This window comes from Drosophila biarmipes, chromosome 3L, assembly GCF_025231255.1.
Source record: "Drosophila biarmipes strain raj3 chromosome 3L, RU_DBia_V1.1, whole genome shotgun sequence".
Taxonomy (NCBI): domain Eukaryota; kingdom Metazoa; phylum Arthropoda; class Insecta; order Diptera; family Drosophilidae; genus Drosophila; species Drosophila biarmipes.
This window is the reverse complement of record NC_066613.1, coordinates 19,135,887-19,150,279: the sequence shown is the minus strand read 5'-3', so window position 1 is coordinate 19,150,279 and position 14,393 is coordinate 19,135,887. Positions and strand designations below refer to the sequence as shown.

Sequence of the window (14,393 nt, the reverse complement as noted above, 5' to 3'; positions counted from 1 at the left end):
CAGCAGGGGCGAGGAAATGCAGCCGTAGAGCGGGAGAGAGAGAGCCAAAGTTAACTGGCAAACTGCAATTTGATTACGAAAATTACTTCTCCAATCTTTAAATATTTTTTTTATACTTTTCGAAGTTTGTTTCGTCGGTAAAGGGAGGGAGCTCCTAACTTTGATCTTAACTCCAAATTCCCTTCATTATTACAAGCTTCCATTAGAACAAATTCATGTTTTACCATGTCTAACATGGGATAAGTAATACTAACTAAAATAATAATTAAAAGTACAATCAAGTGCTTGAGAACTGATAAGTCAGCCTTTCGCGAAGTGGCATGGACTTGCACTGATATGATGCTACTGGATTCAATTTCACTGGACAGAAGCGGTTCGGAATTTTAAGCATTTTCAGCGCAAATGTTAGGTGGCAACACTGGTTAACAATTTTCCGTTTCCAATACGATAAAACTGCACTATTAAGGAAAATGGTAAAATCCACAATGCAGTCTTAGAACAAAACCTATGCTCCTTAGTTTATACTTTTATGAGAAAAGAACGATCCCTACTCGACCGGGTGCCAAGAGAAAGAGGAAAAAACAGAGTTGATCTGAAACCTTTATCGAACGCTTCCTTCCAGTGTTGAAAAGACGGAAACTATTTTAATTTTCCTCCACTTCTGAAATTGCCCTACATTGGAACACTTTAATTTTTATAATTACCATAAAACAAATTTGACTACCTTTTAATAAGAACTAAGCGTGACCTACTTGTACATACATATATACTGTCTTGCTGAGATCTCCAATTGTCAAGTCAACATATTAAATTCGTTTTTTTGTACGTATAAACACTTTTTTTATTGCACGTGTCTTTCTTTTTATCTGTTCTTACTTCACATTTGTACCTTGTACGTTTTTTAACTTGCTTCATTTGTCACGCTCTTATTTGCCTTTTAATATTTATTTCGCTTTTTTGTTGTTAAGCTGAAATTCGGTTAGCTCATTGTCACTCGATTTTTTGCGGTTTTTTCTGTTTGCCGACTTGAGCCGCCGTGCAAAGTCCAAGAAATTAAAGTGTCAGACGAACGGCCGCGGTGGGGGGCGCTGCGGGCGGAGGGGCTCCGGCGACCGCACGTTAATTAAATTTTTTATGCAGCTTTATTTCGCCTTTATTTTATTCTTTGCTCGGCTTTATTTTTAATGATATGATTCACATGTGACACTCTTTTGATGATACGCGGCTCGACGATTTATTAGTGTCCCGATTACTGGGTGACTGTGGGGCATATATACTAACTATTTGTGCTGCAAATTAAATCTTTCAATAAATGTATTAATATTTAACATATATATTTTTTAAATTATTTATAATTCCAATGTTATTCCCAATCCCAAATTGCTAAAAAATAAAAAATAAACTAATATTAAGCCAGATATCTAGAAGCGATTTTGTAGTATTCTTCACAATTCCTACTTTCTTGGAGCTGGGTGTTCGAGTGTAAAACTTACATCAAATATGGGCTGGTATACCCCTTCATCTCGTTCTGATAAATACTGGGTAGCTGGTACCGTCTAGATCTGCTGGTTGATTACCATTTTTGTTTGCCAGACTTTGTTGCTTTGTTTTAAAATAGAAACTTCGAATGTATTAGCATGTCTGCGGATTTGTTATTTTGTTGCTGGCTGAATGGCTGGCTGGCTGGCTGGCTGACTGGCCGGTTGTTGTTAATCGAATGGGCTGTGTCGCCTGGGGCCCCTTCGAGCCCCCCTGTGTTCCGCCCCTGCAACTGCGGCACCCCCGCTGCGCACTTTTCAGCCACCAGCCGTCGGCCGACGACGGCAACAATTGAGACAACTTATCATGAAGTGCTAATTAACATTGTCTGGCCGGGGTCTCTCACGTATGCCAATGTCTGGCGACCTACCTGCGGTTACTAGGAGCCCTCCGCCCTGCACCACCGCCCCCTAGCAGCCCCGCCAGCACCGACAGCACCGCCAGCACCACCGTCACCACCTATAACCCAGCCGGGCGAACGGAAAAAAAAAACCGCAGTTCACCCAAAACTGGCACTTGGTCGCGTCTCCTCGTCTGTGTTTGCTTTTTTTCGCCATACAAAGGAATACAATTTTTTCATTTTTTTCCTACCACGAATATTCCCAAAAGTTGGGATCCAAGTAAAAAAAATAATTGTGTACACATACGCCGAGACGGAACATTTTTGTTTATGTTGATAATCTAATATGTGCTGACGTATCTCCTATCTTATAGGTTTTTTTTTGGCTGCCACTTTTTATGTGGGGTAAAGACGAGCTGTGGGTCTGCAGGTTGTATGCGGTGGCAATTGGTTTTCTGTTGACTTTTTGGCGGCTGCTTTGAGCCACCTGGCCGCCGGGGCGATTCGATCGAGTGATCGATTGGATTCGATGCGATCGAGTGATCGTGCCAAGGCTGCGGGCTGTCTGTCTGCATTTATAAATAAATTGTGGCAATTAAATAAATAAAATAGATGCATATGCATGCATTTTTAATTGTCAGCCAGTGCTGACTGGCCGGCGGTGCACGTGTCGTATACGTAATGCGTACTAGAGTCACCCTTTACACTATTACCTCATGCCACGGCCGGCGATCGATTCAGCTCCGCTCGTGGCAAGTCCACAAGTCTCAGATTTCTATTTATGCTGAGGATAAAGTACTCAATAATGCCAGATTTTGGTGCTTTGATATGATATGGTATGATATTTACATGATATGATATTAAATATAGTGTCCTAGAACCTAGAGATTGTAAATTATTAAGAACTTTACCAAGATAGCGCAAATCTCTTTTTTATATCCTACTACCATAACGTTTTTATGGCTATAATAAAGAAAATTTAAGAACCTTTTTGCTTTGTTTTTGAAAATTGTATTATAATAAATATGGGTTTGAAAAACTAAATAAAATTGTGTAATAAGATTTTCTTCAACAATATTATGTTAACAACTAAATAAATACATTTATTAAAGATATATTAAGTAATTGTACATTTTTGCGTAGCTAGTAAGTCATTGCACTTCAATTACTTGCCAATGGTTGCCCACCTGGCAATCTTTAGTTCACTGCACACCTTCGCTGCTTATCAATTTAGCCAACTTCTAGGAAACTAAGAGATGCATCCTGATCTCCCCGGCCTTTATATAGGGTATCGCCCACATGGGCACATGCATCACATACACCGATCTGCCTGCCAGAGTGTTAGTCATTAACTTGCTATTGTTGTGGCTGCTGCGAAAATACTACTTTTGACTCATTGCTGCCGCTGGCAGAGCGACAACCCACCGATTCCGATTCAGATTCAGATTCTGATTCCTATACCTAAACAAATAGCTATTCCGATTCCGATTCTGATTCCTCAGCCTCTTGGCTGGCTGGGTCTGTGATAAGCAGACTGTGGCGAGACAACAAAAGACATCGCAGACAAGTTTGCACTCACTTTACGTGCACCGCCGTGGCGATGTTGTGGTGCGGTGCGATGGTGCTGCCTTTGATATTTTTAGACACCGCCACTCCGCCTGCCGAGGCGAAAAATAATAATAATACGAGTAAAAGTAAAAAGTGCAAGAAAAAGTAAAGGCTGAGCCAAATGGCGTTGGCACATCGCACCGCCTCACATGCCGCCAGACAATGAGTCTGGTCGGGCATCGGTTCAGATTCAGATGCAGATACGGATACAGATACAGATACAGATACACTTGCTGATACAGATGCTGATTGCGAAACAGCCGCGTCCCCACCCAGTTCATTCAAAATTTGCCACAATTGATGATGCATCGATGCGTTGCCACACAAGCGCAGGAGAAATGGGTACACAAAAGAGATCGTATCTCTTTGAGATCAAATTTACTAAGATATCCTTTTAAAGGTCTGGATATTAAGCACAGAATTTTTTTTAAGTTTTCCCACATGTTATTTACTGAATTTAAAACAACTTTGTCCTGATAGAAAAAATTTCATATTTTATTTTGTATTTCTTTATTTTAATAATTTAATGTTTTTAATGAATTAATATTTGTTATTGGATACAAATAACCCAATAAAATATTAATGATCAATTAAAGCCCTTTAGGAGAAATGAATAAAAATGTAATAAAAATAAAAAATTATATTCACTTTGTGAATCATCATTAATCATAGAGGTATTTCATAGATGTATCATAGATCTTTCCTCGATTTATCATCGCATGCAACAGGTACTCAGCTACAAAACCCGTGCCAATGGCACCCCATAGATTCCTCCGCGCTAATGAATTTCCTGCCGCCTTTCTCCGCTCCCGAAGGCAGCCATCTCATTAAGCCCTCCATTGACTGGCTAAAGATGGAACAATGGCCAATACAAAGAGCCCGGTCTCGAATCATAACTCATTGAACTTTTGCCGGCAGCAGCGGCAGCCGCTGGAACATAAAAAGTGTCAATCAGTGACTCTGCTGTGGCAACGATGGCGACGCCTCCAAAGACCCATTACAATGCCATTTTTATGGACACCGCTGGCGGGGATGTTGCACCAGCTGGGGCGGAGTGAGAGCAAGCAGCTCCAGCTGGGCGAGATTGGGGGCCACAAGCAGCAGGGGGCAGGGCAAGCAGCCGCACCAGACGGCAGGGTCGTAAATGTAGTAATAATAGTCGCCGAGGGCCAACACCAACGTTCGCAAGTTGCGGTCGGGATTTTCTGGGGGTGGGCGGGCGCATCATGCACTGAGCGAAAAAGGTGCAAATAAAGTGGGAATCAAATGTATATGAGTTTAACAATTTTTTTTAAGTTGATAGACCATTAGGAATATATAAGAAACTAATAATATTTCGGTAGAAATAGGTATTTCCCCTAAATATAATTAAAAACATTACGGTTTTTGAAATCTTAATAATATATTTATATATAGAAAAAATTAGCAGCGTTTCTTAATATTTTGTACGCCTAGGTCGACATTTATATTTCTTATCAATGATGTCAGTATGAAGAAATAATATTCGATACCTTATTAACATTGCAGGAAATAAGTTATGTTCCCTTTCTTAGTTAGTTAAATATATTTCAAATAAAAAAAACCTAAGTTACATTTTTATTTTTTCTCAGTGTGGTGGTGGCTCAGTTGTCCATTGGCTGGTGTCGAAGAGCAAGACATAAATGTCTAACATATGCTGAGGATGGCTTTTGGAGTTGGCCGACGAGGCGACAGGTCTATTACGCAAAGCCTGCTTATGACGGGTTATTGCCCGTCTTTTGCGACGAACCACAATCTCTGGCCGCACTTAACGGATGCAGATATGATCAAATATAATATCAAAAACACTTTTTCATCGATTCCTTCGATGACACCATACATTTATTAAGTACTGTACTTAGCAAAGCATTTGCCAAAAGAATATGCCAAAGAATATTTCTCATCTCAACAGATCCTCAACGAACTGAAAACTAACATTAGTGGCAAACTGAGGATTTCCATAAAATATCCAATCTATTGCCAATAAATAATCGCCAGTGGGTAAGGGCAGTCGCATAACATCCGTGCTCAGATACATGTCCTTTATGAAAATGTCACCCTTTGAGGAGATAATGCGGTTACAAATTGAATGCCCTAATAGTTCGAGCCCACAGACTTACATACAACGGGCAGGTGTGATTGATGTTGGAAAAGTCCTTGTAAATACTGAAAAGTAGCGTTGCAATGGCATCGTAGGGCTTGCGCAGGTACTTACAACCGTCGATCCTGATATTGACGAGCCAAGGCTTATAGCCACTCTCCCTTTTGAACAATTGGTAGTGAACAATGATATTTCTAGTCGGATGCAGGAAGGTGGCATTGAAGTTGAACACGGTCTTGTGACGATTGATCGCCTTCAAGCGGCAATGGTTAATCCTGATCCAGCTTTTATTGTAACTGCCGCAATTCACGTTTGTCAGCTTGAAGACCACTGAGTTCTGTTGAATACGTAACCAGTGTTGAGATTACAAATTCAAAATATTTATGAAAACGTACACTGAGTCTGAAGATAAAGATGCACATTATGGTCAGAAAAGTTACCATTTTGAAGCGAGCCTTCATGATTTGGAAACTTAAAAAAACTACCGAGCCACTATTTGTATTTGCTTTATTTATATATTTGGCTTTTATCGCTCGGTTTATGATCTGTTCCTAATTTCACTTCCAATTAGTTTTCAATTACGCTTGCTTTAGAATAATGGTTTTTTAATATTTGCAAAAAAATGTTAGAAATTAAAAACTGTTGGTCACGATTATGTTTAATAATGATTTACAATAAATATGTAATATTAAGTTCAGTTTAGTACTTTTATAAATAATTAATTCACAATTATTGAAGAGTACTGACATTTAAATAAATTGTATCTGATACCTTTGAAACTTACTGATTACAACGAATTGTAGGGTTCGAAGCATGGCCACTTCCACTTTAATAAGTATTATAATGTGTAAATGAAAGACAGTAACAATGATTCTTCATTAAAGGCTTTTTTTATTTATTGTAATATTGAAGTATGAATTAATCAATAACTCGAAGATTGGAAGCAATTTAAATATACGTTTTCAAGCTTAGCATAATGGTTTACTTTAGTTATTTTAAAATTATGATGGATTACAAAAGGTCTTCAATATACTGAAAACTCACGATAGTTGCAAACTGAGGTTTCCTAAAGAATTTCCAGATCATGGGAAGCTGTCTTAGTGGTTCAGTTTTCGGATACATGTTTCTGTTATAACATGACATTATATTATTCAAAAACTGTTGAAACCAGAAGAAATAGCACCTTGAAATTAATTAATAGGTATATATTTACTTTTAGAATTAATTCAGCCACCCATAATTAATGGTTATAATTACACATTTTAATAAAACTAAAAACAATAGATCAGATCAGGTTCTCAACGTATTGGAAACTAATGTTAGTCACTAACTGTGGCTTCTTAAAGAATTTATAAGTCATTGCCAGTAAATAGTCGCCGGTGGGCAATGGAAATCGTCCCAGAGTAACCGTTTGCAGGTACATGTTTCTAATAAGAATATCACCCTTTAAAATAAAGAAACATTATGACTTTTGAAGGACTCGATCCGGCCTTTTCTTAACTTACATGCAGCGGGCAAGTGTGATTTATGTTTGAAAAGTCTTTGTAGAAGCTATAAATCATTACGCCGATGGGATCATAGGGACTCCTTAAGAAGCGACAACCATCCAATTGTACGTTGACGAGCCATGGCTTATAGCCATTGTCCCTCTTGAAGAGCTGCATTCTTACCACGATATCGTTTGTCGGATGGATAAAGGTTGCATTGAAGTTCAGAACGATTTTGTGTCGGCTTACCGCCTTCAAGCGGCACTGATTGATGCGCACCCAAGATCTGTTGTAGCTGCCACACACCACATTGGTCATTTTAAAGATGACACATTCCTAGATTTATAAATTCAACTAATGTGCCATCCAATCTGGAACATTTAAATACTCACACTTGTATGGGAAGTGAATAAAAATGCTAGAAAAGCCAATCTCACACTGTTGCTCATAGTGTTCTAACATTAAATAAGCGGTATTACTCTTCGAATGCCATTTTTTGTGCCAGCGATCAAAATATATATGATTTAGAATTAATTGGGATGTCGTTTTACGCATGTGTGCTTTCAAGTAAATTGTAATTAATTTTTTGCAAATAATAATGCATTCTAAGTTAAATATTTAAAAAGGTCAAATTTGACTTTAATTTTTTGTTTTCATTTTACTTTTATTTAATTGTTTACTTTGTAATCCGAAGCGTTACGTCATATATAAAATATTGAGGCAGCTTAAGATACAGTCATCCAATTCTGATTAAAGTTAAGGCATATAGGAATACATATTTTGAATTTAAAAAGTTGAAAGATCTCGACTGACGTTCTTGTTTTCAAACAATATATCAGGCAAATAACGTTATAAAAATTTTATTTTTATTGTAATTTATGACTTTTTAATTATAAAGTCAAAATAAAATATTTTTTTAATATTTATTATGTTGTTGTATTATATTACTTGATTTAAACGAAATCCTCAATGAATTGAAAGCTTATATTGACGTCGAACTGAGGCTTCCTGTAGAACTTCCAAGAAGTGGCGAATAAATAGTCACCGGAGGGCCAGGGAAGTCCCTTAAATGGTTCGATGGTGAGAAACATATTCTTAACGAGGAGATCACCCTTTAAAGTAATGCAACTGTAGGGATAGTGTTATTCAATTTGACTGAGACTTACAGACATTGGGCACGTGTGATTTGCGTTGGTGAAGTTTCTAAAAAAATTCCAAATCATAACACCCACAAAATTATATGGTTTTCTTAGGAATCGGCAGCTATCGATCTCTATATTGATCAGAAAAGGCTTATAGCCGTTCTCCCTCTTGAAATATCGGTAGGTCACTCTAATGTCAGGGGTTGGGTAGAATAGGGTTGCGTTAAAGTTGAAGACCACTTTGTTGCGATTTATAGCCTTTAAGCGACACTCATTGATGCGAACCCACGATTTATTATGACTTATGCACTGCGCATTGGTCATTTTGAAGGTGATGGAGTCCTTGAAAACATATAATATTTACTCTAATCTGATCTAATATTTGGAATCAGTAATTATCAGATACTTACACTTACACCATAAGTATTTAGTAATATTAGAAAAGTAAACTCCATTATAATGTTCCGCATGATTTTAAGAGACCGACCATGCAGTACTAAACGTGAATGCCCATTAAAAGGTTTCAACTGAACAAACAGTTCAAACAATATTCAAAGAATTAATTCAATGGCCGAATCGATGGTCGATTATGATAATTTTAATCACTTGAAATATACGTTTTATAAATAGATTTTTGGGATGATATAACGAAAATCATTAAAACAAAATTAAATGTTTTACAGTATAGTTATTACAATAAATTTTCAACGAGTTGGCTCACAGAATTCTGGAAATTAATTAAGACTTGATTGGCCGAAAAAATGTGTGTATTTTTTCGACTTACACTTAATCTGCACGTTAAAAATAAAGTGTTCCGCATGGCTTCTATGACTTCAATGCTTTTTAGTAATTTTATTTCCTCTATATATACATTCATGTAGGACATTTAGGCTCAAAATTACATTTAATTGGACTTATTTGGACTTTTGCATAATTTACCTTTAAATTATTTTTTAATATGTATAGTTTTTTTTAACCAAAGTATGTGCTTTACTCAAAAATTATGGGTATACAAAGGTATTTATCATGTTTATTCTAATGGAAAATTAATTAGCAAGCTTTTAAGTTGTAATGGTAAAACGAAAATCAATCGCGGAAAGTATTTAAAATCCATGCTTTATTATTTATTATATACAATTTCTAAGTGATTGCAAAGAATCTGTATCAACTTGATAACCCAAAAGGAGAAGGCAAAAGAGCTTTCATTCCCATAATAAAATCCAGCTGGCTGGCCACAATAAGGTGCTGAAAGTCAAAGGAGTTGTGTGCCAAATGCTCATTATACAAATTGCACAAGGAGGCGACAGATCCTGCCGCAAAAAGAAGATGGGAACGCTAAGAAGTCAGCCCGGCCAAAGGCCCCTGGACAACACCTCTTGGCAGCCGCAGAGACATTGACGGAATGACTGACAGACCCGGCAGGCCTTCGCAGGTCGGCGCTGAATTCAAATTCAAATGAACCCCTAGCCGGGGCGCAAAAGAATCTATTAAGACATTATCAGGAGGGGTGAATCAGTGCACATCCACATGCAATTGTTGCAGACAATTTGGGTCGGGATGAAGCTGCCGCTGCGATGAGGCAGCCCACAATTGCGGCCATTAGTGCGGATCGAGGGGCACGAACGGCGGCTGTCTGGCAGTGGATCTGAGTCTCTGTCTCAGGATGAGATTGGGGATGGGCCGAGGATGGGGATGGGCTTGAGGGATTGAGGGGTTGAGGATGCGGCTGAGTAGGGTAGTCGATGCCAAAGCAACCCTTTTTCTTGTCTCGCCCGGCGTGTGTGTTTTTTCGTTCGTTTTGTAGACATTTTTCGTATGACAACGACAAATATTTGCCGGATAATATGAATAACAAAGCAGAAGGCACTGAAGGCGAGAGAAGAGGCCACATCAGAGGGCGCAGAAAGGGGGCGTTGCGGGTGGCAGGGTGGCATGGTGGCACGGTGGCTCAGTGGGTGGTTGGGCGGTTCGGTGGGTGGTTGAGGGCCGAACACAGGGTGGTTAGCCAGCCAACCTACTTAAGCCGCAGTTAGAGACCCAGACTCCCATTTACCAGTCTCCGATGAAGCACTGACAAAAATAGGGTTATGATCATAGGTGAAATCAATATTATTATCGTTGTGTTTAAAAAGGTCCGAGATAAATGATGAATTATATTATAATTTTTTATAAAAATATAAAATCAATTAATGTATTCAAAAATACAAAATCCCAACAAATTTTTGAACATAATTATAATTTAATAGAAAAATTAATGATTTTTAATTAAAATAGGTTTATTTGCTACATAAAAGTTAGCTAAATTTATAAACTGAATACATAGTTTTATGTATTTTAAAGTAATAATTTTTGTAGCTAAAACTTTTAAGGATATTTTAAATAAATATTTTTAAATAGATAGATAAATAAAAACTTTTTGCAATGTTTCATACAATATTAGAAATTGTAATTATTTTTTTTTTATTTAAGAAGCTTACTCATTTTTCTCAGTGTTTTTCTGGCCGGGGCCAGACGACTACAACTTAAACTAAAAGGCTGCACCACGTTGTTGCTGTCGCCGACGTTGCCGCTGTGTTGTTGTCGCCGGTGTCTGAGACGCAGACAACTTCAAAATGGAGCGCTCCTGGAGCCGGAGAATAGCTGTGGGCATAGCCATAGCTCCGGCGGCCCCAGTCGACGGCTGGCCGGACTGACTGACACAAAAGTGCTTTTGTTGCAAAGTTTAATGAAGAAGAACACGTCGAGGCCGCCGGAGCGGAGGAACAGATTTGCCAGGACAAATGAGACATGCAAAGCCTGGGTGAAAGTAATCCATAGAAAGGGAATAATTAATGCTGTTGAACAGAATAGACCAGTTTTTAAAAAGTCACATGACGTGCAGCACTGCTCCTGATAAACAGAACTAGTTTATTGAAGAAGAAAAAAAATGCATGGGGAAATAGTCTTACCAGAATGAGTTTCATTTGAAAAATAAAGGGTTTGGGGAGGAGAATAAATTCTAAAATATTTAATATTTCATGGAAAAATGGGAAATACAGCAAAATATGTACCTGCCATCTTAAGAATACGATCTACAAGCTTCGTTATCTATCGTAATCTATCTTATCTCAACTATTTTTAAATGTGTTGTTCTTTGTGACAAAGTTGAAAATAAAATACAATTTTAATGTTTGATATTGATCCTCTAAAAGACCATTCAGTTCGCCTAGTTGGTCGCCATTTGCTGTGACACTAAGCCGACAGAAGTGACGCCACAATGCAGCAAAAAGGCATTGGCCTCCAGTCAATAAGCCCATAATTCCGATATTTTCTGGACACCAAAATTGCCCACTGTCTGGGCAGGAAATACAAAAAAAAAAAAACGAAATTTAAAGGGTGAACGAAATAAAAATGAAAACGAAAAAACCCAAGTGCATTGCAGCGACTACAAAAAGTTGCATGCTGAGCTTTGCTGTTGCTTCGCTCGGTGTTGCTGCTGCTGCTGCTGCCGCTGTTGTAGTTGCTGTTGCTCCTGATGTTGCTGCGGCCGCTGCTCTTACCTCTCCTGGCGATGCACTTCAGACGGCGACGGCGACGGCGACGACGACGACGACTACGACGCTTTGTTGCAGCCCAATACAATCGACACACAGACAGGGGCGGTGTGCAGGGGGGTTGCAGAAAAAATCCAAGGGGGTGGCACGGGGGCAGGGGCGGCGCTGACGACAACAGACGGGGTCGCGAAGGGTTCTTTTTGACGGTGGAGTGCGGAGCAGGGCGACTTGTCAGCGGGACCAGAGGGGCAGCTGCGGGGGTAGAGCTGCAGACCGTGGCAGACAAAACAATATGTTTGTTTGGATTATATCCTACCTACACACGTGCAGCAAACACACACTTTCGCACACGACACACACAGTTGCAGCGATGCGACGACGACGCTTCTTTGTATGCGCAAACAATTGGAGCAGGCGGAAGTTGCATGGCGGCGTCGCCTCGGTCGTCGCTTGTCCGTTGTCCGTTGTCCGCTGTCCGTTGACGGTTGTCGGTTGTCCGGACAACCAGTGAGAGTGAGCGGTACGGGACCAGAAAGGGACGGAGGAGGCTGCAGAGAGGGAGAGGGGACGAGTCACGACCGAACACCCCATGGTGCACCTTGAAAGTGCGTTTTTTTCCCATCTCCTTTTTTTGCACGCTCCCAGCTTCATTTGGTCCTAGCCCGACGCCTTGATTAACTGTCAGTGACTGAAAAGTGATTTAATCAAGACAGTGTCCAATCAAACACACAGAAAACAAGAAACGCATAATGAAGGGGGAAATAAGGCAGTGAGATACCCAAGACAACCGTTCTTAAGTGCTAATATTCCATACAATTTATAAGGGATATCAACTATGAACTCAGTTAAATTTGGCTCAGTATGAATCATTCATAGAACATCAGACAAATTAGTGATATAAAAAGTTGCATGGATTTGGTTATACAAATCTTCACTTTCTTTCTAAAAGACAAAAACATTGATTAACAAATATATTTTACTTGTTTTTATATATTAATACATATTTATCCAACTTTTTTAAAGTACTACCTTGTTTTTCCTGTACTTATATTCCAAAAGTTATCGAATTTTAAGAGAATATACCCATAAATGTGTTTGTAAAGGGTAGATAAAACCAAAGGCCACTGCAACATGTGCTCCATATGGGGCAGGGACGCAGACCTCAAATCGGATTGAGACTCAGACCGAGGCTCGGACTCTTCCCCTCAGCAGATCCGACACGAACAGATCGCTGCTTTAACTTAGCTCAGGCCCGAGCTCAATCCAAAGGCCAATCCCCAGACCCAGCCCAACCCCGAGACCGTGGACTATTCCCCGGCAGCCAGACCACATCAATCAACTGCTGCCCGCCGTTTGCTGCTCCCTCAAGTGGGCATCCTTCCAGACGCAGCTTTTAGTCGAAATCCACTTGCATCTCCGCTGATGTTGCTCAAGTTGCTGGTGCAACGTTCGTTGCTGCTGCTGCTGTTGCCGCTGCGTCAACGTCGACCATATTTGACATGGCCATAATTACAGTCAGTCGTCTGCTGGACTCGCGACGACGCCGTCTTGGTATTGCAGCTGGACCTGGACTTGGACCTGGGACAGGGATTGGGATTGGGATCTGGACTCGCAGAGGGTCTGCTGCTGTTGCTGGGCACTGGAATTGGGGACTTGCAGCTTGTTTTCAGCGCGCTTTTTCAACGTATTTGTTGTCGTTCCATCCTCTCAGCGAATGTAAAAAAATGCTGCACATTGGTTGGGGATGGGTTGAAAAGTGTGGAATATATTATATGTTTAAAATTAATTTTATAAAGTTATTTACAAGGAATTTCAATTTTTTTCATATTAGAAATTAATCCATTTAGCGAAGAAGGTTACATTTTTCTAACTATCCAATAAAAAAAAATTTTTTTTTTACGTATATTTTTTTTGGGTACTCCAATCATAGGTTGTGCTTTATGTCATTTATATTTTTTTCCATTATAAAATATATTTTGTCTTTTAATTTTTATCTTTATTACTTTATAAAATCGACTTTTATTAGAATTACCTATTTTTTATGTCTTCTGTATGAGCTTTCTTTTATCATTAATCCCATCCCACTGTGCGAGCAAACATCGGGGCACATCTGCAAGCAGCCTATCAATTTTTGACGAGACAATCTCAGAGTCCAAAGGGGGCAGTGCAAAAAATGCAGTCGGAGCAATTGGCTGGCGGACCAGGGGTCGCTTGAGAGGTGAGCCCACTGTGGCCAGGGGCGTGGGGCAGCGAAGGGGGCAGGGAGAGATCAGACGTCTGCGGTCTGTGCATAAAATTACGATAAGTGCAGGCGAGGCCACACAGTCCAGAGGGCAGAGACTCACCTCACTTACCTATCCGCCTCGCTGGCCCCCCCCAACTCCCAGATGAACTGTTGACTGTTGGGCTTCTTTTTTCACTGCCCTCAACTCTCAGGAGTAACGTCTTTGTCAACGGCTCCTCCTCGCTGGGTGTGTGTGTCCTTTTTCCTTGCCTTACATAAGCCTATTTGCTTATTATCCTATTAAAAGCCAGGCCAAAAAAAGTCACGAAAAAGGTACACAGCGAGATTCAAGCAGAACATTCTTTACGATTCATAGTATTTTTTATAAATCTTATGATCTC

At 39.6% G+C, this 14,393-nt stretch overlaps 3 protein-coding genes across 3 annotated transcripts; all 3 read right to left on the bottom strand.

Annotated features, from left to right (window-relative positions):
* Positions 1-5,405: 5,405 nt before the first annotated feature.
* Positions 5,406-6,067, bottom strand: LOC108034432 (uncharacterized). Its single transcript, XM_017109317.3, has 3 exons — positions 6,002-6,067; positions 5,626-5,943; positions 5,406-5,564 (listed from the first exon to the last, which is right to left on the bottom strand). Exons 1-3 carry the CDS (start codon positions 6,065-6,067, stop codon positions 5,406-5,408), a joined length of 543 nt encoding a protein of 180 aa, XP_016964806.1.
* An 805-nt stretch (positions 6,068-6,872) lies between these two features.
* LOC108034431 (uncharacterized) lies at positions 6,873-7,585 on the bottom strand. Its single transcript, XM_017109316.3, has 3 exons — positions 7,486-7,585; positions 7,112-7,429; positions 6,873-7,050 (listed from the first exon to the last, which is right to left on the bottom strand). The coding sequence occupies exons 1-3, from the start codon at positions 7,540-7,542 to the stop codon at positions 6,892-6,894; spliced, it is 534 nt and encodes a 177-aa protein (XP_016964805.3). The 5' UTR covers positions 7,543-7,585; the 3' UTR covers positions 6,873-6,891.
* A 461-nt stretch (positions 7,586-8,046) lies between these two features.
* Positions 8,047-9,012, bottom strand: LOC108034430 (uncharacterized). The gene is made up of 4 exons (XM_050886778.1): positions 8,931-9,012; positions 8,646-8,840; positions 8,260-8,577; positions 8,047-8,205 (listed from the first exon to the last, which is right to left on the bottom strand). The coding sequence occupies exons 2-4, from the start codon at positions 8,703-8,705 to the stop codon at positions 8,047-8,049; spliced, it is 537 nt and encodes a 178-aa protein (XP_050742735.1). The 5' UTR covers positions 8,706-8,840; positions 8,931-9,012.
* Positions 9,013-14,393: the final 5,381 nt, after the last annotated feature.